Below are 24,051 nucleotides of genomic sequence, written 5' to 3'. Positions count from 1 at the left end.
TTTGGAAGTGAGATTGTTTGATCGGCTCTCTTTGGTGTACAGACAAAACAGGTTAGCCTTGGGCAGAGTAAAAGTGTGTGTAGATACATTCACTTAAACAGTCAGTCTAGCCTGGGTCTTTTTTTTTTTTGCTCAAAAAGGCCACTTGTAGTGTCAGGAAGTAGACCATATCTGGCAGCAATGAAATATATAGACTACTTATGGATTTAAAAAGAAAAAAAAATACATCTTAATTTTGTGATGGGGTTGTTAAGCTTGACACACTATGTCTCAACAAAATGAACATATGAATACACAAATAAATACTTACAATATTGCCAACAATTATTGACACATAAAAATTATTGCACATTGCACATTATGGTAAATATTAACAAATTCAGTGAAGTGCCTTGTGACATGACAAAATACATTATTTTATGATAAAAATTATGTTTATTCATTATAATGGACACCAAAGTGTTGTGAAAAGCTTCTAACGCTTCTAACGTTTCATTTTGGAGAAACTTTGAAATGTCTGGGGGACTGAAATGAATAGCCTACATACATCAGCTATGGATCTGCTCAATTTTGTTTATGACAAATATTAAGAAATGCTACCGAATCACACCTATGTGTACTGTAGCATGATAAACAAATAAAGTAGGCCTATCTCAATACTTCCACATTGTCAATGGTTGGTTTAGTTTAGTTTTGCAGGACTTCTAAATTTACTGCCAAAACTACAGACTCAACTGCGACCTCTTCTGGTCATAGGGCGAATAGACATGCGCTCTGTAATGCAATTACATTATGCAGAGATAAGCAGGCATTTATTTATCTCAAAATGTCCCAGCACACTGCAGTGATATCAGTTGAATATTTTTTCGCCAATGTAACAAATAAAATCATTAAATAAAAGTGACAAAGTCATTCAGAACATACAAAGAATAAAAACTGCAGTTAATAAATTAATTAGATTAAATAAAAATAAAAAACATGCAAACGAAATCAAGATTTCTTCCTTTTTCTATTAAAAGTCAGTCAAAAACAACATTCTATTTTAATGTGAATAAATAATAATAGGCTTTTTATTATCAATATCCAAATATCAAAACATTTTTTTTATTATTATTATTGTCTTACTTTATTAGAAAAATCGACGACTAAAATGCAAAACTCAAGTCTGACTTGCAAAAACAACTGATGAGGAATGAGGTTTGTTTGTGTAAGATCTTTACGGTAATTTCATCATTTTCTTTCCGCTTCTATGGTCAGTATTTCTCTGCGCTTTCTATACTGAGCTTTACGGTAAACTCAAGCGCTATGACGTTCCTCCTTTCTGATTGGCTGTCGGCGTGTGTGTGTGAATGTCTCTAGCGACTATCACTCATTCTGCACGCACGGCCTGACGCAGTGATAAAAGACCGGTACAGTTATATTAAATATAATGTGTACTCGCGCATTATTGTGACCAGCGGACTCTGAGACGTTTAAAGGAAAAGGTAAGGTTTGAGATATCCTTTATGAGAGTTCTGGTGGGCTTACATTGAGTGTTTTGACCGTTTTGTTAGCTTAGCTGAACAGCAACTGTCATCATCACCACACTAGACCACTTCATTCAAATATTAGACTCACGCGCACCACATTCTACATTGTGTGTTTACGTGAATCTCAAATAAGTTAACGGATAGGTTTCCTGTTTAATATGATCAATAATTTGGTTCTACACCTGTTGCATTTTTGCTGCATTAACTAATGGTTTCAGAGAACTAAGTTAGATATTTTCATAAGGTCTAACTTAGAATAAAGATAGTCTCAAATAGATTAAAGATCTAAGCTGGTGACGGCAAGTCATACAGACAGCAAAGCCGAAACCACTGTTTGTTTCATCCATTGGGTTTGAGATTTTGGGCTGTTTTGCTCCCACATCTTACCTATTTCAGAATAGTGGAAAGAAAACATCCAAAATACTTATGTATCTTTTTTGAATCTGTAATATATTTATATTGCACTGCATGCTGCACTTTTAAAGGCTGTTTTCTCTACAAAACAAAAATTATTCTGCACTGAGTCGGAAATTTCCAACGAAAAACAGTGCATTAGTTCACCCAAAAGCTCTCCCTCATGTCGTTAAAAACCCGACTTTCCCTCATTTTCAAAACACAAATGATGATTGTTATTGAAATCTGAGAGCTTTCTGTCAGCTACGCAACCACTTTCAGGCCCAAGAAAGTAGTAAAAATATAATTAAAGTAATCCATGTGACTCCAGTGGTTTCAATTTTAGGAAGTGACGTGAGTGCTTTGTTTGAAGATTAATTAAAACAGCGCATTGGAGATTAATATTTTGTAAATAAAGTGGTAAATTATGCTTCTTTTGCGAAAAGAAAAACTGAGCTTAAACCACTGGAGTCACTTTAATGGATTACTTGATATTAATCCATTAAAGATGATATTACTACCTTTATGGGCCTGGAAAGTGGTAGTTGCGTAGACTGTCAATAGAGAGCCAGAGCCTAATGGTGTGTTCACGTGCTATGATATTTTCCACTTGTGAACTGGTACCAGTGTGTTGCGTTCAAGTGCTTTTGTTGTCGTAAACAAAAAACATGTGGTAAAAAGATGGAGATCCAGACCTGTTATTTAGCTAAAACTATTTTAGATTGCTTAAAGGAGTAGTTCACTTTTAAAACAAACTTTTGCTGATAATTTACTCACCCCCATGTCATCCAAGACATCCTTGTCATTCTTTCTTCAGTCGGAAAGAAATTAAGGTTTTTGATGAAAACATTCCAGGATTTTCTCTGACTTCAATGGGAACCAAACGGTTCAAGGTGCAAAAGACAGTTTCAGTGCAAACTGCAAACTGTTCAAAGGGCTTTAAACGATTCCAGACGATGAATAAGGGTCTTATCAAGCGAAACGATCGCTCATTTGGGTAGTGTGAATTAGTGGTATGAGATCTGGGCTGGTGTCCTCAACGCTTTAGGTTAAATGGATGACCTATCCTTATCCCTTAATCAAATCATGCAATTAATTTGATTCCATAAATCAGAAATGATGGCAGAAGCATTGCATTTGCTTGCTCAGGATGTGTTCATCAACTTTGATGTGCAGCTTTGCCAAATCATCGGCTTGTTCTCACTGAGCAAGAACACTTAAGTCAGCCAGATATTGTGTGACGTCCTATTTGGTCCCTAAAATAACCCTCAGTGTCTCATGTGAAAGGTCATAGGTCATGGGAGGAACCGCCTTGTTTTCTGGGACACATTTTAACTCCTTTTAACTCACATTGATTTGAATACGATTATATTATTGTACCATATTGTTATAAAAATACAAATAGAAAGAAAATATATTCCATTCTTTGTTATCAACAACACACACATTAACTGGTCACATGACATGCAAGTTTGTGACTCTCCTGTTCAAACTCGTTTATCAAAATGAACGAATCTTTTTGCGTGTCATACGAACGAAACAAACAAATTGACTCGGAAAAAGATTTGGGTAACACTTTAGAATACTGTATCTTACTTACTGCATAACTAATAAGGAATTAATGAAGAACTAATAGGTAATTCTTTATTAACACTGAAGTCACTACTGTTAACTACTAAGGAAGATGTGTTAACTAATCAGTATGTAATATAATTTTATGATTGTGTTAAGTATCAGTTAGTTAATCAATAGCTAATGAATTCTGTCATACCTCCCGAAGAACTACTACTAATTATCTACTAATTAAGGTTCAAGAAAAATAACTATGAAGTAACTACTAATTAACAGTCATACACAGTATTCAGTTTGTCATTCTTCAGCACTAATAAGAAAAATAAGTGCAGACATTTACCTTAGGCTATGATTTGCAAATAAGCAAAAACATCTCATGTATATAACACCTTATTATTATACTTAGTTCTTATACATTTTAAACTTCTTTTGCACCATACAAGTTCCGGCAATATGGCGGTAGCCACATACACTGAGCCTGGGTTCTCCCAAGGTTTTTTCCTCCATTCTGTCACCTGATGGAGTTTTGGTTCCTTGCCACTGTTGCCTTTTTCACTTCTCTTCGCCTTTGTCGCAAGTAACTGTCGTGTATTTTACAAAGATTTAGATGATTACGTTAATATATATATGCTAATATTTTTTTTATTTACAGTAAGTTTGATTTGAGTCAGAAGTATGTGTTAATTCTTTATTAATTACTAATGGGTTCCCTATATTGTCACTTTAGAATACTGTTTCAGGTTCTAAGTAATTCCTGAAGGACTATCTAATAATTATTTATTAATTACTAATAAGTTCCTTATATTTTTACTTTAGAAGACTGTTTCAGGTTATAAGTAGCCTAATTCCTAGATAATTAATTTGATAATTATTTATTAATTACTAATGGGTTCCCTGTATTGTCACTTTAGAATACTGTTCCAGGTTTTAAGTAATTCCTGAAGAACTATTTAAAAGTTATTTATTAATTACTAATAAGTTCCTTATATTTTCACTTTAGAAGACTGTTTCAGATTATAAGTAGCCTAATTCCTAGATAATTATTTGATAATTCTTTATTAATTACTAATGGGTTCCCTATATTTTCACTTTAGAATACTGTTCCAGCTTCTAAGTAATTCCTGCAGAATTATTTGATACTTATTTATTAATTACTAATAAGTTCTCTATATTTTCAGTTTCCCTCAGTCGTTGCCTCAAATACATGAATTTACTCAGTGGCATTATATGCTGAGGAAAACAGACACACACAGTACTGGATATAAAATATACAAATAATCTGAGGTTAGTTTTGTATGACTGTTCAGTAGTTACTTCTTAGTTATTTTTCTTGAACCTTAATTAGTAGATAATTAGTAGTAGTTCTTCAGGAGGTATGACAGAATTCATTAGTTATTGATTAACTAACTGATACTTAACATAATCATAAAATTATATTACATACTGATTAGTTAACACATCTTCCTTAGTAGTTAACAGTAGTGAAGAAGTAGTTAATGAAGAATTACCTATTAGTTCGTCAATAATTCCTTATTAATTCTGCAGTAAGTAAGATACAGTATTCTAAAGTGTTACCAAGATTTGTTCATTTTGATGAACGAGTTCGAACAGGAGAGTCACGAACACGCATCACAGAACAGAGCAAGGCGAACATTTGAGCTTATAAAACTTAAACTTTGTTATTTATTTATTAAATGAGCGATCGTTTCGCTTGATAAGACCCTTATTCATCGTAGAAATCATTTAAAGTCCTTTGAACAGTTTGCAGTCTGCACTGAAACTGTCTTTTGGACATTGAACCGTTTGGTTCCCATTGAAGTCCATTATATGGAGAAAAATCCATCAAAAACCTAAATTTCTTTTCGACTGAAGAAAGAAAGACATGGACATCTTGGATGACATAGGGGTGAGTAAATTATCAGCAAAAGTTTTTCCAAAACTGAACTACTCCTTTAAGTGCAAATCCTTTACTTGATTAAATCGTAGCCCCAATGCAAATGTAAAATGACATAATAGCCTGTTTGGAGTGTTTAGTGTTTTGGGTGAACTGTTTGTCCCAGTTAGGAATGATCCCTGAACTTTCTGCCCTGTCATAATTGCACCCTTGAGCGGTACACTTAAACTCAGGTCACAGTGATTGTAATTATTCTGCTGTGTGTGAATCACACTAGATGAAACTCTCCCGAGTCCCGACCTAGCAACAGGTGAGGTGAGGTGATGCACACCACCTCTGCTGTGTACTTTGATTTTTTAATGACCCAGAACAGAAGAACACCGTATAATAAATTGATAAAGAGTGACCGTAAATGACTGGTAGAGGTGTTTTCTTGTTGTATAAGGGTTTGGCTTTGGGTTTGTACAGTTTCTCTTCCTCTAAGTGAAGCAGGCAGTGCTGACATGACTATGTTCAACTGCTCACATGCAGTCATGTTTGTGTGTTTCAGCAACTTCAGTGATTTTACATCTGCATCCTGAAATGCGTAGGATAATTTAGCTGGTTTAATGTGTTTGTGCTTCGTGCTTAATAATTTCAATTCAACACTGTTTTTGTTTGCATTACTTGAGGAATCTTTTCTCACTGTTAAAGGATCAGTATTGTCAGATTATGCAGGTAAATAGCATAAATAATTCATCCAAGAATCAACATTTTGTAATTATTACCCATACTCTTTCTTTGAAAAACATGTTTTTTATTCATAAAAGGTCCATATTTTATAGTAAAGTGGGTGGGTGAATGTTTAATGTTTTTATTTTCCTTTTTTGGAGATTCTAGGGTGCCGAGGGTTTAGATACTCTTAGCATTATTTAGACCAGGGATTCCCAAACGTTTTTTTTTTTTTTATCAGCCAAACCCATTGAAACAATTTTTATTTTATTTTAATAATTTAACAACACATTTTTTTCATGTTCATTGTTCTCTGATACCAGTTAACGGCCATATATGACATGCAGGTAGACTATTTTTTTAAAGGTGCTATATGTAACTTTTCTTCTAAAATGAATCCTTTTTTTATTGCCTGTGTGTGAAGGGGTTGTAATCATGAGCGCTCCTGAGCCTCTCTCCTTTATATATACAGTCTATGCGAGTCTGATAACACCAAAACACTCCTGCCTCCAGCACAACACACACTCCACATAAATATAAAACACTTACAAAACTGTATCTGCTGAAGCTTGTCAGGCCAAACGTGAATCGGATCGACTTAGGACGAAAACACGGATCAACATCGGCAGAGCGTTTGAATTACCGAGAGACCTCCGCTATTTTATTGGGATAAATTACAAGTTTTCAGATATGCTAAAATAATGGTAAACTGTAATAAAATAGCAAGGTATAGCAATGAAATGAACACAAAAGACTGTTCCAGGATAACAAAAAGTGGATGTAACTTTTATTTTATGTACTAGATCTACTGTGTAACGCCACTCGTCCCACTACTATCATATTGTTTATAATACACATTTCCAGACACGTTCAGTACAATAATGTTACTTCCTACGATCTTACTGTTACACTGAAATTGTTCAGTCTAGTAGTTCACTAACCGTTTTCGTTATCATATTATACATTCACCTATGTTGACATTGCTGATTGTGAAAGATACACGAATAGTTAGTGAAATGCATTATGCTAGATGACACCACAAATGTAATGTTATCATGGAGCATTAGTTCAACGTCAAGCTGATAAAAGTAGCCTATTACTGTATCATTGCAATGGGAGTTTGCATGCCGAATTTCGACCCCCTGCCCAATTATTATGAAATTCGAAGTCGAAATTCGGCACAACACCGGCATCATGAGTGTTCGCTCTTGTATTCAAGCACGAGCGCTCATAAAAATCGGTTGCAATCTGAAACATCACCGATAGAGGCCGCTAAAAACTACATATAGCACCTTTATTTTAATTGATCTTTTTGGTAAGTGTCTTTTTATTTTCATTTGAATGCTTTTGTTGTACTGTAATTCTCGTGTCCAGGGTCACAGCCTGTAGAAAGGCTGCAGAGATGTGTGTGCGCTGATATTCTTTATTAGGATAAGGACATGGGCATGAAAGTTTATCAGCACAGCCATGATGACTCATAATGTTCTCAGTGATTGTGGTGTGAGAATCCATGTCTGCTGACAGAACAGCCATAATAATTAAATCTAACATCTATAAAGTGTGGTTTTCTTTCTATTATTGTATATTTCTTTCTTTTCTTTTGCAGGTTTGTATCGGTATCACTGCAGCCATGCTGTCCAGACTAAGCATGAGTGTGAGGCCGTGTGTGAGCATGTGCCGATGGGTTCACACTAAAGAGAAGGGGAAACCGCTCATGCTCAACCCACGTACCAACAAGGTTAGACTCAATACAAGCTGTCCATCCGGTCATAATGTCTCCTCCAGTCGCTATTCTTTTACTGTTTCCAATATCATAAATAGAAGAGTCGGGAGTAGAGCCAGACCGATATATCGGCAGGCCGATATTATCGGCCGATATTAGGCATTTTCCAAACTATCGGTATCGACAGTTATAATGGCCGATAAATGAATATTTCAAAAATAAAATAAAAACAGACGAAACACACTTGAACCATGTCCTGAGTGTTGGAGTTGTATAGTTTGTCCACCAGAGGGCACTCTACACCAACCCTGTTGGCAACACTTGTTGAATTGTGATACATACATTGCTTGAATAACAATTAAAAGATCATCCCCATCAGTTCTATTTACTCAAATAAGCATGACAAAATTTGTGACTATCATGTCCAGTTTAAAAAAATAAATTAAAAAATAAATAAAATATCGGCCGATATATCGGAATATCGGATTTTAAAACCCAACAATATTTGTATCGGTATCGGCCTTCAAAATCCTTTATCGGTCGGGCTCTAGTCGGAAGTCATCTCATTTGCTGCTTTCAGATTAAATTAATTAATTAAATAAAAATACATTTTAGTGCCACAAAAACAATGAGGATTTCAGTTGCAGTGACTGCAATAAACTTGCTTACTAAATAACTCAACCTAATAATGAATGTTTCCTATTGTCTTTTTGCTACTTTTAGTGTTTTACTCCCCACCGTAGATGCATACACACTTTTGAGTTGAGGCCTTGAAGGTCTGAATGTATTTGCCTGGAAAACATTAGTGGAGTGACTCAGCAGAAGTGCCACGTATCCTGAAAAACATTGGTGTGTGCTTAATTTCCATGCTAGACCACTGGTTTTGCTTCAGGAATCTTGTTTTACTTTGGACATCAAGAAATGACCCAACGCAGAACATAAATTGTTTATTGTACAAAAAGTAAGCTAAAATGTTCAATGGCTAGTGTTTGAACCCACACAGCACAAACCATCCTTGCTGCAATTGTATTTTATGTAGTCTGGGTTGCATGTGTAGTTTTTGAGCATGTCCTTGTCATCATCTGTCCAATTTCACAAGCTTTTACCAAATGAGATGAATTTGCACCAAAATACCACTTAGTTTGGAAGCCTTTGATGTCAATTACAAAAGACATAGGAAGTGTTTTTTCCTCCCATTTAAAAGTTGATAAGTATATCCTAACCAACTATCCACCAATATTTAGTTTGTTGCTTTTTATTATTTGCATTTAACTTTTTTTTATATTATTGCTGATTAGAACAGACCTGCAACCAACCAGCCCAGTTAGAAAGGGTCCCGCACCCCTCAAACATGCTCAAACACACATATGTTCACACTCCAGGCATATGGAATGTAAAGTGAATGTAATTCCTCCATGGGCTGCATGTTATAGATGGGTGTTTCCCCCTCGGTGACTCTCATTGGTCGCTCTTCTGCCTTGATCTCCTCACTGTAGACGCCATGTGTTCGGTTTCACACACAGGATGTATGCATTACATTTGTGGCACCCCAGGTCAAAGAGTCATGAGTGGTTTTAATATACAGAAGTGCAGGGCGGCTCCGGCTCACCCCCAGACACACATAAAACAGTGTTTGACCTATTGTGTTGTCTGCTCTTCATATGTCACATACTTCTGTGAGATAGACAATGCATTAGACCATCTGCAGTTTTCTTTGTGTTTATGGCTTTGTCTGTGATTTGTGTCATTTGCTAAGGCAAGCATCATTAGTAGTGCTCATATTTATGGTTGGGGCTTTGAACAAACCTCTAACCCAAAGAAACTTTGCTGTTGCACCAATAAAATGTTAACAGTTTTTTTTTTTTTTGACTGTGTAGTCTTGAATGTGAACTTGAAATCTGACACATTCCAAAATGTATAATAATTAATATAATGTCAAACAATATACGTTTGTCAGGTTTGTAACTATGATGATGATGATTATTTTTGTTGTTGTGGTTGTTATTATTTACTTGTATATATATATATATATATATATATATATATATTTAATTCTCTCTAAGTGACAGATTTTTTTTTTAAATGGCTTAATTTTATTTTGAATAAAATGTATTGATCAGGTTTGTATGGAATCATTTGTTTGTTTCCACCACTGAATAAAAAAATAATAATAATAATAATAATTGTGACTTTTTATCTCACAATTGCGAGATATGAAGTCAGAATTGTGAGAAATAAAGTTGCAATTGTGAGATATAAAGTCGCAATTCTGAGAAATAAAGTTGCAATTGCGAGATATAAAGTCGCAATTCTGATAAATAAAGTCGCAAATGCGAGAAAAAAGGCAGAATTGAGACTTTATCTCACAATTCTGACTTTATAACACATAATTGCGAGTTTATATCTCGAAATTCTGACATCTTTTCTCAGAATTATGAGATATAAACTCGCAATTGCGAGTTATCAGACCAATTCTAAGAAAGAAAAAGACTTTTTTCCCCTCAGAATAGTTTATATCTCACAATTCTGACTTTACAACACGCAATTGCAACTTTATATCATGCAATTCTGACTTTATATCTTGTAATTCTGACTTTACAACACGCAATTGCAACTTTATATCATGCAATTCTGACTTTATATCTTGTAATTCTGACTTTATATCTCGTAATTCTGACTTTATAACACAAAATTGCAACTTTATATCTCGCAATTCTGACTTTATATCTCGTAATTCTGACTTTATAACACACAATTGCGACTTTATATCACGCAATTCGGACTTTATATCTCGTAACACCCAATTGCCACTTTATTTCTCAGAATTACGAGATTTAAAGTCAGAATTGGGAGATATAAATTCAGAATTGAGAGATGTAAACTCGCAATTGTGAGAAAAAAAGTCAGAATTGGGAGAAAAAAAGTCGCAATTACCTTTTTTATTTTTCATTCTGTGGCGGAAACAAGCTTCCATAGGTTTGTATAATGTTATTAAATATAAAATATTTTGATTAGGTTTTATATTATTTCATTATCATTTATTTATACATTTTTGTTGTTGTTCAGGCTACTGTCATAAAAGAGAAGAAAAAAATCCTGCATTTTAAAATGTTCCAAATTTTAATCCAATTTAATTTGAATAGGCCAAAAATCAGCTGCATAAAAACTTTTGGATTGGGTTATTTTAACTTTAACTCAGATCTGATTAGTGACGGCCTTGCATTTACCCACAGCTTTACTGTAGTGAAAAAGTACAAATCTTGTGTAAGCATTCACTGTGCATTTGTGTGCACACAGGGCATGGCTTTCACTCTGAAGGAGAGGCAGATTTTGGGCATTCATGGTCTGTTGCCACCAAAGATCGAGACCCAGGACACCCAGGCCATGCGTTTCCAGAAAAACCTGAAGAAGATGTCCGACCCACTGCAAAAGTACATTCATTCACATCACTACACATTTCTGATAATACGAACTGTTCTAAAATTTCCATTTAAATCTGAATTTTGTGACCTAATGCTGTGTGGCTTCAAATAATCATATAAATATCATAACCTGCTTTTCATGATCCTCCTGAAAGATCAAATTAGATAAAAAGTCTGAATATTTACACTGAATATACTATTTCATTTAAAAATGTTGGTTTTGATTCATGTTTGGGTTAATTTGAGCAGGTATATCTACCTAATGGGGATTCAGGAGAGGAACGAGCGTCTCTTCTACCGCGTGCTCATGGAAGACATCGAAGCTCTCATGCCCATCGTCTACACGCCAACTGTCGGCCTCGCATGTACGCAGTATGGACACATCTTCAGGCGACCCAAGTAAGCTACGCTTCATTAATTATGAACCCATTTCTGTGTAAAATCCCAGCCTTAAATGAGTAGTTCACTTTTAAAAAAACTTTTGCTGATAATTTACTCACCCCCATGTCATCCAAGATGTCCATGTCTTTCTTTCTTCAGTCGAAAAGAAATGAAGGTTTTTGATTAAAACATTCTAGGATTTTTCTCCATATAATGCACTTCAATGGGAACCAAACGGTTCAATGTCCAAAAGACACTTTCAGTACAAACTGCAAACTGTTCAAAGGGCTTTAAACGATTCCAGACGATGAATAAGGGTCTTATCAAGCGACCGGTCGCTCATTTATTAAATAAATAACAAAGTTAAGGTTTTATAAGCTCAAATGGTTCATTTATCAAAATGAATGAATCTTTTTTCTTGTCATTTGGTTCATTCAACGAATGAAATGAAGGAGCTGACTCGGGAAAAGATTCGTTCATTTTGATGAACGGGTTCGAACAGGAGAGTCACGAACGCGCATCACAGAACAGAGCAAGGCGACCATTTGAGCTTATAAACTTTAAACTTTAATGTTTTATATCCACAACTATTTTTGTTGTTGTTATTATGGAGGAGCTTGTCTCAGAAATGCAGCTTGTGTGTTCGAGAGATTGAAGTTTTGTCTTATTCTCCCCAGAGGTCTGTTTATCTCCATTAAGGATAAAGGACATATCCGTTCCATATTGGATAACTGGCCAGAAACCACTGTCAAGGTATTGGGTTTCAACATTCCAGTGCTATTTGATTTTTATTGAAGTGCATATTTGATTAGTAAGTTCTGTCATGATTTATTTACCCTTGTGTCGTTCCAGACAAGTATAATGATGACATTTAGTTTATTGAGTGATCTATCTCTTTAAGACTGTGATGTATGTATTGATTGATTTCCTAAGAGACGTTTTGTTAGTCACACATTCGTCTCTGTGTGTCTGTAGGCTGTAGTGGTGACGGACGGGGAGCGTATCCTGGGTCTGGGGGATCTGGGAGTGTATGGTATGGGTATTCCTGTAGGAAAGCTGTGTCTTTATACGGCCTGCGCTGGAATCCGGCCTGAGAGTTGCCTGCCGGTCTGCATTGATGTTGGCACAGATAATGAGGTTGGCTACCATTCATTCCCAAACCATTTGTGTAAAGCCTAGTTCACACTACATGATTTTAAAATGTTGGGCTGAACTGTGCAGTTCACATTACATGACTTGCTCTCAGTGAAATCATGAGTGTTCAAGTTGTTTAGCTGTTCACACCACACAACACAACGTGATTGATCCACAACAGGTGGTGACTCACTACACGAGTTAACAACGCACTGCATAGAGATACAACCACGATCGGATGATAAGAGCATATCATTTGTGACTCAATGAGAGCTGTTTCAGTACTATAATACGGTCTAAATCCTGAAAATAATCAACCAAATAACGAGTTGACAACAACACGATTCTATCTGGTCTAGAAACCATGTTTTGTCACGAAAAACCACGCAATAAAACGAACCAGAAATGACGCGAAACTGCAGAGAAGAACACAACACGCGAATATGGACGTCAGACAGAAACTAGTGCTGCACACTGTTTGCTCGACGATATGCTCTGAGAAAAAAAAATGCAAAAAAGAAAAAGTAAGATTTACCTGGTGTCCTCAACCCATGCGTTGCTATGATTGGCTGTACTCATGACATCACTGAGATTGAGTCGCGCGACTGCGCGAGATATCTAGCATGCTAGATATTTTTCTGAGCTCGGTGACCTGTCTGCGAGCTGTCTGCGAGCTGTCTTTGATGCGTTGTTGGCTCTTTCACACTAACGGATTGGCGAGCGTTAATCGTCCGCTAATCGCCCGCGATTTGCACGCGATAACACCCTGACTTGTCGGCGACTCAACGATTTGCAAATCGGGCTTAAATCGGGCTTAAAATCACGTAGTGTGAACTAGGCTTAACAAGACTTGATGACTAGATCTAGATGTCTGCTTGTCCATCCGACATATATCCATCCAGCATATGTATCCATATACCCATCCTTCCATCCATCCATCCAACATATACAGTATATCCACCCAGCTTACATATATCCATCCATCCATCCATCCATCCAACATAATTCATTCATCCATCCATCCAACATATATCCATCCATCCATCCACCCTTCCATCTGACACATCCATTCATCCATCCATCCATCCGACATGTATATCTATCTATCCATCCATCCATCCGACATATACATCCATCCATCCATCCGACATATACATTCATCCATCCATCCATCCATCCATCCAACATATATCTATCCATCCATCCATCCATCCATCCGACATATATCCATCCATCCAACATATATCTATCCATCCATCCATCCAACATATATCCATCCATCCATCCACCCTTCCATCTGACACATCCATTCATCCATCCATCCATCCGACATGTATATCTATCTATCCATCCATCCATCCGACATATACATCCATCCATCCATCCGACATATACATTCATCCATCCATCCATCCATCCATCCAACATATATCTATCCATCCATCCATCCATCCATCCGACATATACATCCATCCATCCATCCGACATATACATTCATCCATCCATCCATCCATCCATCCAACATATATCTATCCATCCATCCATCCATCCATCCGACATATATCCATCCACCCTTCCATCTGACACATCCATTCATCCATCCATCCATCCGACATGTATATCTATCTATCCATCCATCCATCCGACATATACATCCATCCATCCATCCGACATATACATTCATCCATCCATCCATCCACCCTTCTACCTGACACATCCATCCATCTATCCATCCATCCATCCATCCGACATGTATATCTATCCATCCATCCATCCATCCATCCAACATATCCATCCTACATATCCATCCATCCGACATGTATATCTATCCATCCATCCATCCATCCGACATATACATCCATCCATCCATCCATCCGACATATACATTCATCCATCCATCCATCCACCCTTCCACCTGACACATCCATCCATCTATCCATCCATCCATCCATCCGACATATATCCATCCACCCTTCCATCTGACACATCCATTCATCCATCCATCCATCCATCCATCCATCCGACATGTATATCTATCCATCCATCCATCCATCCGACATATCCATCCTACATATCCATCCATCCGACATGTATATCTATCCATCCATCCATCCATCCGACATATACATCCATCCATCCATCCATCCGACATATACATTCATCCATCCATCCATCCACCCTTCCACCTGACACATCCATCCATCTATCCATCCATCCATCCATCCGACATATATCCATCCACCCTTCCATCTGACACATCCATTCATCCATCCATCCATCCATCCATCCGACATGTATATCTATCCATCCATCCATCCATCCGACATATCCATCCTACATATCCATCCATCCGACATGTATATCTATCCATCCATCCGCCATATCCATCCATCCATCCATCCGCCATATCCATCCATCCGACATATACATCCACCCATCCATCCGACATATATATCTATCATCCATCCGACATATCCATCCATCCGACATATACATCCATCCGACATATACATTGATTCATCCATCCATGCACCCTTCCATCTGACACATCCATTCATCCATCCATCCATCCATCCACTGTTGCTGTTTGGATTTAAATAGGCTTATGGGTAAGTGTTTATGATTGCATCATTATTGCAGTATTATGTGTCTAGCATGTTATATGTTTGGCAACAGTTCTTTTAATTTTTTAAATCTTCTAACTTCAAATTTTGAATGCAAGAGTCAATCACGCTGTAAAGTCTTGTTCATTGTAAATGTATGTTTACACTACAGAAGGTTTTAAAACAATAGCTATTTTATCTGCGTGTTTGCGCTCTTGTGTGTTTCTGCAGAAGTTACTGAGGGACCCGTTCTACATGGGTCTTTACCAGCGGCGTGACCGCTCTCAGCGCTACGACGATCTCATAGATGAGTTCATGGAAGCTGTGGTGGACAAGTACGGACAAGACACCCTCATCCAGTTTGAGGACTTTGGAAATCACAACGCTTTCCGATTCCTGAAGAAATACCGGGAGAAGTACTGCACCTTCAACGATGACATCCAGGGTGAGTACCAGTACTTGCTAAGCAAGAATCACTATCACTTATACTTATTGATTTCAACACATCAGGTACCGTTTATGCGGTTGCTTTACTAAGATAATAAAAAATATACTACGGCATTTTCAAAATCTAAATGAGAATAATTAGGTCATCATCATATTTGCATACTGAATTGTGATTGGTCCACATTTTCCTTACAAGCATTGGTATTTTCTTCAAGAAATGCACCCTGATGATCATTTGCTGATGCGTTTGTGTGTCACAGGCACTGCCGCCGTTGCTCTGGCAGGTTTACTGGCGGCTCAGCGTGTTGTAGGAAAGCCAATAACCGAACACAAAGTTCTGTTTCTGGGGGCTGGGGAGGTGAGCCCACATGACACAGTTTAAAGCCACAATGATGCAAACTCTGCCTTTTAATCTGTGTGGTTTGCTTTCAGATTAAACGTGTATTTAAGCTTTAAGCAATTTCCACTTAATTTAGGCAGCTCTGGGAATCGCTAACCTGATCACCATGTCGATGATGGAGTCAGGGGTGTCTCAGGCAGAAGCCAGACAAAAGATCTGGATGTTTGACAAATATGGTCTGTTAGTAAAGGTGAGCATTCTTACACCATATCTGAACATTGTGACAAAATATCTCACTAATCTTACATCATCACTAGATCTTACATCATTTGTAAAAGTAGTATCACTGTATCTTGCATCATTCGTGACAAATGTATAAGATAAAGGTTAAAATAACTCACTAATCTGAGGGTGCAAAAAAATCAAAACATTGAGAAAATGACATTTAAAGTTGTCCATTTATGTTCGCGACTTTGCTGCATTCACTCACAAAAATAAATGTTTTATATATAGACAATTTACAAAATATCTTCATGGAACATGATCTTTACTTAATATCCTAATGATTTTTGGCATTTTGGCAATGTTGCAGTGAGACATTTTCGCAGATGCTTGCGATAAGAGAAAAAAAAAAAAAATATATATATATATATATATATATGAAGAGTTCAGATGCAAAAGCCTCTAAGTGCCATTTGAAATTTTCTTCTAGAATGATCATTTTTATCAAGCTTATATATTTAAGTTCAGTAATTTCACTTAAATATATAAGTATATTAAATATTAATATATTTTAATATTTATAATTAAATATTAATAATTTATTATAATTAAATATATTATATATTATAATTAAATATTAATAAATATTAAATATATAATTTCACTTAAATATATAATATTTAAGTGAATATAATTTCACTTAAATATATAATATATAAATATATAAATATATTTCATTTAAGTGAAATTACTGAACTTAAATATATAAGCTTGATAAAAATGATCATTTTAGAAGAAAATTTCAAATGGCACTTAGAGGCTTTTGCATCTGAACTCTTCATATATATATATATATAAATGTAAATGTACTGGGAGAAAAGTTTAGAATTAGTTTAGAAATTTTAGAATTTTAGAACTGTATCAAAATAAGAGTAAATCATTGAATATTTCATTTTCAAGATTTATTCACACACGCCGATTCATTCAATTTAGAAATGAGACATTGAATCCATTCATGTTATTTTGTTAATAATTTAGTATTTTTTTTTAAATAAAATAATTTTTCATTTAAGTTGAAGTCATCAAATCTTGTTACCAACCTACTGAATTAAAAAAGCTGAAATAAAATATAAATATTAGATGGAAAAAGTTTTGAAAGTTGAAGCACTAAAATCACTTACTGGAAAAATAAAACCAAACCTGAAATCAAAATAAATTAAACCCAAATTGCAATAAACACAAAAACAAGTTAAATCAAAATATTAATAACTAATATAATACAAAAATAACACAGTACTACCACTGTATTCTCTGAAAACACCCAAATGCTGTCGTAGTATTTTAGTAATACTGAGTTCACATGACAAGTCTCCTCTAAAAACTCTAAACAGGAATAGAAAATCTGTGACATTGACCGACTTGTTCTTCTTTCACATGCTTGAGAGTCCTCCAGTAATCATGTTTGTGTTTCTCTGTTTTATAGGGCAGAGCTTATGAGACGGACAGTAATCAGGAGGCTTTTGTTCACTCTGATCCTGGGGACGTGAAAAGCTTCTTAGACGCAGTCAACGTTATTAAACCCACAGCGATCATCGGTAAGACGAGCTGCTCCTCTACGCCTCGCACTGAAATCCAGTCTTTTTAACCTTCATTTTAGTCAGTTACCTTTTAATGTTAGTCAAGGGTTCCAAGCACCTCAACAGTTGTCATTTAGTTTTTCATGACCTAGAATTAAAGGAGCTCCTTTTGTTGCTGTACCTTTAAGACCTCTGTATGTAAATGTCCTGTTGAAATGGATTAACGAATAGAGGGAATGCATTGACGTCACTGTTGTTTGCATATAGTTTTTTTTATGCATAAAGCTGAATGCATCATGCATAACCCATAAATCCTTTATAAATACATATTTGACTTCTTTCTCAATGTAAACAGGTGTGTCAGGGGCCGGCCGGCTCTTCACCCATGATGTCATCAGAGCAATGGGCAGCTTGAATGAGCATCCGATTATCTTCGCCCTGAGCAACCCCACTGCCAAAGCAGAATGCACAGCTGAAGACGCGTACAGCCTCACACAGGTGAAATATCAGCGATGCATTAACCCTTTGATGCCTGACGTATGATTTTGGTTATGAAGTTCTTAAAGAAAAAAATCTAAAATATATATATTTTTTTATGGTTTTAGTATTTTTAATTGATGCACAAGACTTTTTAAGGCTCATTTCATATGATGTAGTGGGAATATGGATATATGGATACAGTTCAGTTCAATTCAGACAGATGGTCAGTGCAGATGCTGATATTTATATGACAATAAGTAGTATAAAATTCTGATTGTAATGTAAAATAAGTGCGATATTTATAATAGTACAGCAGACTACTTTTCACTCTATCTCCAAGTAATATCTTAGTCATAATTATCAAAGATAAAGTACATTTACACCCGTAGTCATACACCGATCTCACGTGGACATGGATTGTCATACCCGTATGAATATGGAAATTGAACTGTTTCTGTTACAGGGTCGGTGTTTGTTCGCCAGCGGCAGTCCATTTGGACCGGTGTCACTAGAAGATGGCAGAATACTGACCCCTGGACAGGGCAACAATGCTTATATATTCCCTGGTATTAATACTATAGTAATAATTCTAGTCTTATACTGTAAATTAATGGATGTTTTGGTGGTTCGCTCTGAACACATCTACATTTTAATGTCGCTAATATTTAACAAGCATAATAAGATGTTTAGGAAATAATGTGGTAAGCTTGTCATCTCGTGTTGACCTGTAGGTTGTAATTGTGATTTCAGGTGTAGCTCTGGCTGTTATACTCAGTGGAGTCCGACACATCAGTGACACAGTCTTTCTTGAGGCCGCAAAGGTAAATACACTAAGACCAAAGTATCCAGCTTCATTTTAATGTAAGAGCAGCTGTGGCTATTCGTAATTGAAATGTGTCTGGCTTCCGGTATCATCCGCTTCTGGTTATTTTAGCTAAAAAAACCTCCCCAAACCTAATATGTTATGCTGCTTGTGGTGTTTATCATATTATTGTAATTTATTATCATAATCATAAACACTCTGGTTTCTATAAACATTCTTTTCTCCAATAAATAATGTGGTTTTTGAAATATTTTGTACATTATAGTCCAACAAGCTGCTTTATTTTTAAATCACCCTTGATTGCATGATTGCTGAACAATTACAGTACAGTACTGTATATGCAGAAACGGTTGTTTAGCTTAATCGGTTAAATTATAGCAATTAATAAATATCGCTTAATCACAAATAACCCAATTACTGTTTATAAGTTAATAGCCCTGCATTGTATGACTGTAAAAAGCAGAACTTGTTCTAGTTAATGTTTTATATTTGATAAAACAGTGGTTTTGTTGTTTTAGACGCTGGCGGATCAGCTTACAGAAGAAGAGCTGAGTCAGGGCCGACTGTATCCACCGCTGTCCAACATCAGAGAGGTGTCAGTACAGATGGCTATCAAGGTGAGACTGTGTGTGTGTGTGTGTTTTAGGACGCAGTCTGTATGTAAACAAAAAAAGAACAGCCAAGTAAACATGAGTGTACTGGTCTTTAAAAAGCCTTATGGCCGTTTCACACCGCAAGCGTGAGCGGCGCGTCAGCGTAACTACGTCGTCACCGGATGTGCTTGTACAGCGTCACTGCAGCGGCGCCACAGGGACTAATAAGTGAGCATTTCTTTACAAAGACAACTATAAATTTGTTTTTAGAAGTTGGTCATTAATAAACTTCATAGTTTTGAAGTTTGTTGAGATGGGGAGGTGTACAATAATTGCATGTAAATGTTAAGCAACAAAAACTACCAAGAAAACCGCTCTGATCTGGTCTTTTCAGTCATACTTCCATATGTTTTCAAGACCGCAAACATAAAAAAAACACGTACACTCGGGTTTGATTTGGGCATGTACCTGTCTGTGTAGGCTACAGAAACTTAAAGAAAGCTTATATATTTATACATATATATATATATATATATATATATATATATATAAGAGAGCATTGCAAAATGATTAATTTCTCAGGTTTTACTATTTATCTTATTTTTTAGTTTACTCGTTTTTTTTTGTTTTTTTTATAAAACACCATATACTTTCACCCAAACTGAATAATAAAAAACAAGTTTAAATGGGTACATTTTCTGTAAATATTTTTGAGTCTTCATTTTCTTTTCTGATATAGCCTACTTAAAACACACTAGACATGCAAAAATGACACGTCCATTTCGCGAACTAACGACTCCTTTGAACTGATTCACTTTAATGAATGGTTAAAACAAATGATCTGTCCAACACTGAACTCAAGAGACATTAACCAGAAACACTTTACAACAAGGTTCCATTTATTAAACTCTAGTTAACTACATTAGTTAACATTCTATTAATATTCGTTTCTATTAGATACTCCATGACAAATCCACCCCAGTCATTCTAGAATGATTCATTCTTTTCAAATAGAGCTATTCAAGTCATCTGGTGAAATTGTTTTTAAATCGCAGAAAAATTAAATATCGCAATGTCATTTTTTTATCAATATTGTGCAGCCCTAATCCTCGCTATGTGTTTTCTATACAGAGATATCGACATTGGGAAATATCGGTATCGGCCATTACAGCAATATTAATATCGGTTATCGGCATCGGCCATTACAGCAACATTAATATCGGTTATCGGTATCGGCCAAAACAGCAATATTAATATCAGTTATCGGTATCGGCCATTACAGCAACATTAATATCGGTTATCGGTATCGGCCATTACAGCAATATTAATATTGGTTATCGGTATCGGCCAAAACAGCAATATTAATATCGGTTATCGGTATCGGTCATAACAGCAATATTAATATCGGTTATTGGTATCGGCCATAACAGCGATACTAATATCGGCTATTGTATCGGCCAAAACAGCAATAGTAATATCGGTTATCGGTATCGACCAAAGCAGCAATATTAATATCGGTTATCGGTATAGGCCAAAACAGCAATATTAATGTCGGTTATCGTATCGGCCATAACAGCAATATAAATATCGGTTATCGGTATCGGTCACAACAGCAATATTAATATCGGTTATTGGTATCGGTCACAACAGCAATATTAATATCGGTTATTGGTATCGGCCATAACAGTGATACTAATATCGGCTATTGTATCGGCCAAAACAGCAATAGTAATATCGGTTATCGGTATCGGCCAAAACAGCAATATTAATGTCGGTTATCGTATCGGCCATAACAGCAATATAAATATCGGTTATCGGTATCGGTCACAACAGCAATATTAATATCGGTTATTGGTATCGGCCATAACAGTGATACTAATATCGGCTATTGTATCGGCCAAAACAGCAATAGTAATATCGGTTATCGGTATCGGCCATAACAGCAATATTAATATCGGTTATCGGTATCGACCAAAACAGCAATATTAATATCGGTTATCGGTATCGGTCATAACAGCAATATTAATATCGGTTATTGGTATCGGCCATAACAGTGATACTAATATCGGCTATTGTATCGGCCAAAACAGCAATATTAATATCGGTTATCGGTATCGGCCATAACAGCAATATTAATATTGGTTATTGGTATTGGCCATAACAGCAATATTAATATCAGTTATCGGTATCGGCCATAACAGCAATATTAATATCGGTTATCTGTATCGGTCATAACAGCAATATTAATATCGGTTATTGGTATCGGCCATAACAGCAATATTAATATCGGTTATTGGTATCGGCCATAACAGTGATACTAATATCGGCTATTGTATCGGCCATAACAGCAATATTAATATCGGTTATTGATATCGGCCATAACAGCAATATTAATATTGGTTATTGGTATTGGCCATAACAGCAATAGTAATATCGGTTATCGGTATCGGCCATAACAGCAATATTAATATCGGTTATCGGTATCGGCCATAACAGCAATATTAATATTGGTTATTGGTATTGGCCATAACAGCAATATTAATATCAGTTATCGGTATCGGCCATAACAGCAATATTAATATCGGTTATCGTATCGGCCATAACAGCAATATAAATATCGGTTATTGGTATCGGCCATAACAACAATATAAATATCGGTTATTGGTATCGGCCATAACAACAATATAAATATCGGTTATTGATATCGGCCATAACAGCAATATTAATATCGGTTATCGGTATCGGCCATAACAGCAATAGTAATATCGGTTATCGGTATCGGCCATAACAGCAATAGTAATATCGGTTATCGGTATCGGCCACAAATTTTCACATTGGTGCATCACTACGTGAATGTCATTTGTTGTGTACCATAACCTACTGCTAAGGCATGTGTTTTTGTGCACAGGTGGTGCAGTACGTGTATTCAAAAGGAATGGCGTTCCGATACCCAGAGCCTGTGGATAAGGAAGCGTACGTCAGATCAGTTCTGTGGGACATCAACTACGATTCATTCGCACCCGACGTCTACGACTGGCCCGGGGTTTCTCACAGCCCCATTGTAGACTAGATGAACACATGAGGAAAATATCAGACAGAAGGTGTTTCTCAATGTCAAGGATACTTCCTTAGCAGGACGGGTCCTTCCAAGTCATTTCCTTCAGAGGCTAGGCAAGGGTCCTCTTTAGCATTCGGAGAACATGTAAATGGAACAGGCTAGCAAGTGCACATCATTGCGTCATTACATCAGTGAAAGGTCAGCTTCGGCGCTGCAAAAATCGCTGGTGTACTGCACTGTTTAAATACACTTGACAGTCCTTATTTTGTCTTGTCTGTCCTCATAGAAATAAATAAAGTATAAGGGATAATGTATAACCAGGCGGTTGTTAGTGAATACAACCCCGCAAACTCTAAAGCAAAGGGGTCTTGATCAGCGGGGTTGTATTCGCTGTAACAACCGCCTCACTATACATTTTCCCACTTATAACATGGCTAACGTTACCTACCAAATAAATCAATAATTTGACACAAAATATTGATTTAAAAAGGAGTTTATTCATTCAAAAACGATTATATTACCGGAGTGAACAGAACTAGCTACCTCCATAGCAACATGATCTAGCTGTTAAAACATATGCAATTGTAAAATATGTGACCAACAAAAAAGGCTATAACGTTATATGAAGTAAAAATTAAAAAGTTAATCACCAGTAAAAGGGAACAGCTTTAAAGCCGATATGTGAAATAGTTTAACAAAGATTAAATAAATGGCTAAACTGAAATTATACTTGCTTACATTTGAAAGCATATTGCCGTTATCACTCCGACTCCGCTAACGGTCGACATTTTTTAGTTTTTGAACAAGATAGCAAAGCTGCGCATAGGATTGTGGGTGATTTAAGAGCGCGAAGGCTACACATATGCATCCTTTCCTGTGTATGGGATATTTTCCGAACAAAGGACTCAGTCCTTGGTTGAAATTCTGAGGATCCTCGACATTGGAACAGTCCTTCGACGGACGTCGATGACGTAGCATCCTCGAAATTCCGGCTTCCGAGGATCCTTCCTTGACATTGAGAAACGCCTAGAGAGAGGCAGAACAAAAACAAGGAAGTATGAAGGGAGTTTATTAGGCACTCCTCTTTTCTTTTTCTTTTTTGCAACTTCCAGTATTTATTCATATTTCTGACCCCTTGTTTAAATAGCA

General features: G+C 36.2%; 1 protein-coding gene across 1 annotated transcript; it reads left to right on the top strand.

The window, feature by feature from the left end:
• Nucleotides 1–1,342: 1,342 nt before the first annotated feature.
• On the top strand, nt 1,343–22,943 carry me2 (malic enzyme 2, NAD(+)-dependent, mitochondrial). Its single transcript, XM_039686057.2, has 15 exons — nt 1,343–1,484; nt 7,706–7,837; nt 11,120–11,253; nt 11,494–11,643; nt 12,303–12,378; nt 12,601–12,762; nt 15,594–15,807; nt 16,070–16,167; nt 16,286–16,399; nt 17,855–17,966; nt 18,304–18,446; nt 18,892–18,994; nt 19,179–19,249; nt 19,770–19,868; nt 22,753–22,943. The coding sequence occupies exons 2-15, from the start codon at nt 7,730–7,732 to the stop codon at nt 22,912–22,914; spliced, it is 1,746 nt and encodes a 581-aa protein (XP_039541991.1). The 5' UTR covers nt 1,343–1,484; nt 7,706–7,729; the 3' UTR covers nt 22,915–22,943.
• The last annotated feature ends 1,108 nt before the right edge of the window (nt 22,944–24,051 follow it).

The sequence above is a fragment of the Pimephales promelas genome, chromosome 4 (genome assembly GCF_988280905.1).
Source record: "Pimephales promelas chromosome 4, fPimPro1.hap1.1, whole genome shotgun sequence".
NCBI lineage: Eukaryota > Metazoa > Chordata > Actinopteri > Cypriniformes > Leuciscidae > Pimephales > Pimephales promelas.
Note: the sequence above shows the minus strand (reverse complement) of the source record. Positions and strands in the feature narration are given on the sequence as shown.

What these genes read in the sequence shown, in the direction of transcription:
- me2 (XM_039686057.2), top strand. Translation starts at nt 7,730, where the DNA reads ATGCTGTCCAGACTAAGCATGAGTGTGAGGCCGTGTGTGAGCATGTGC. An exon ending in ATGTCCGACCCACTGCAAAA is followed by an intron (nt 11,254 to 11,493) that starts GTACATTCATTC and finishes TAATTTGAGCAG; the next exon opens with GTATATCTACCTAATGGGGA. An exon ending in CTTCAACGATGACATCCAGG is followed by an intron (nt 15,808 to 16,069) that starts GTGAGTACCAGT and finishes TGTGTGTCACAG; the next exon opens with GCACTGCCGCCGTTGCTCTG.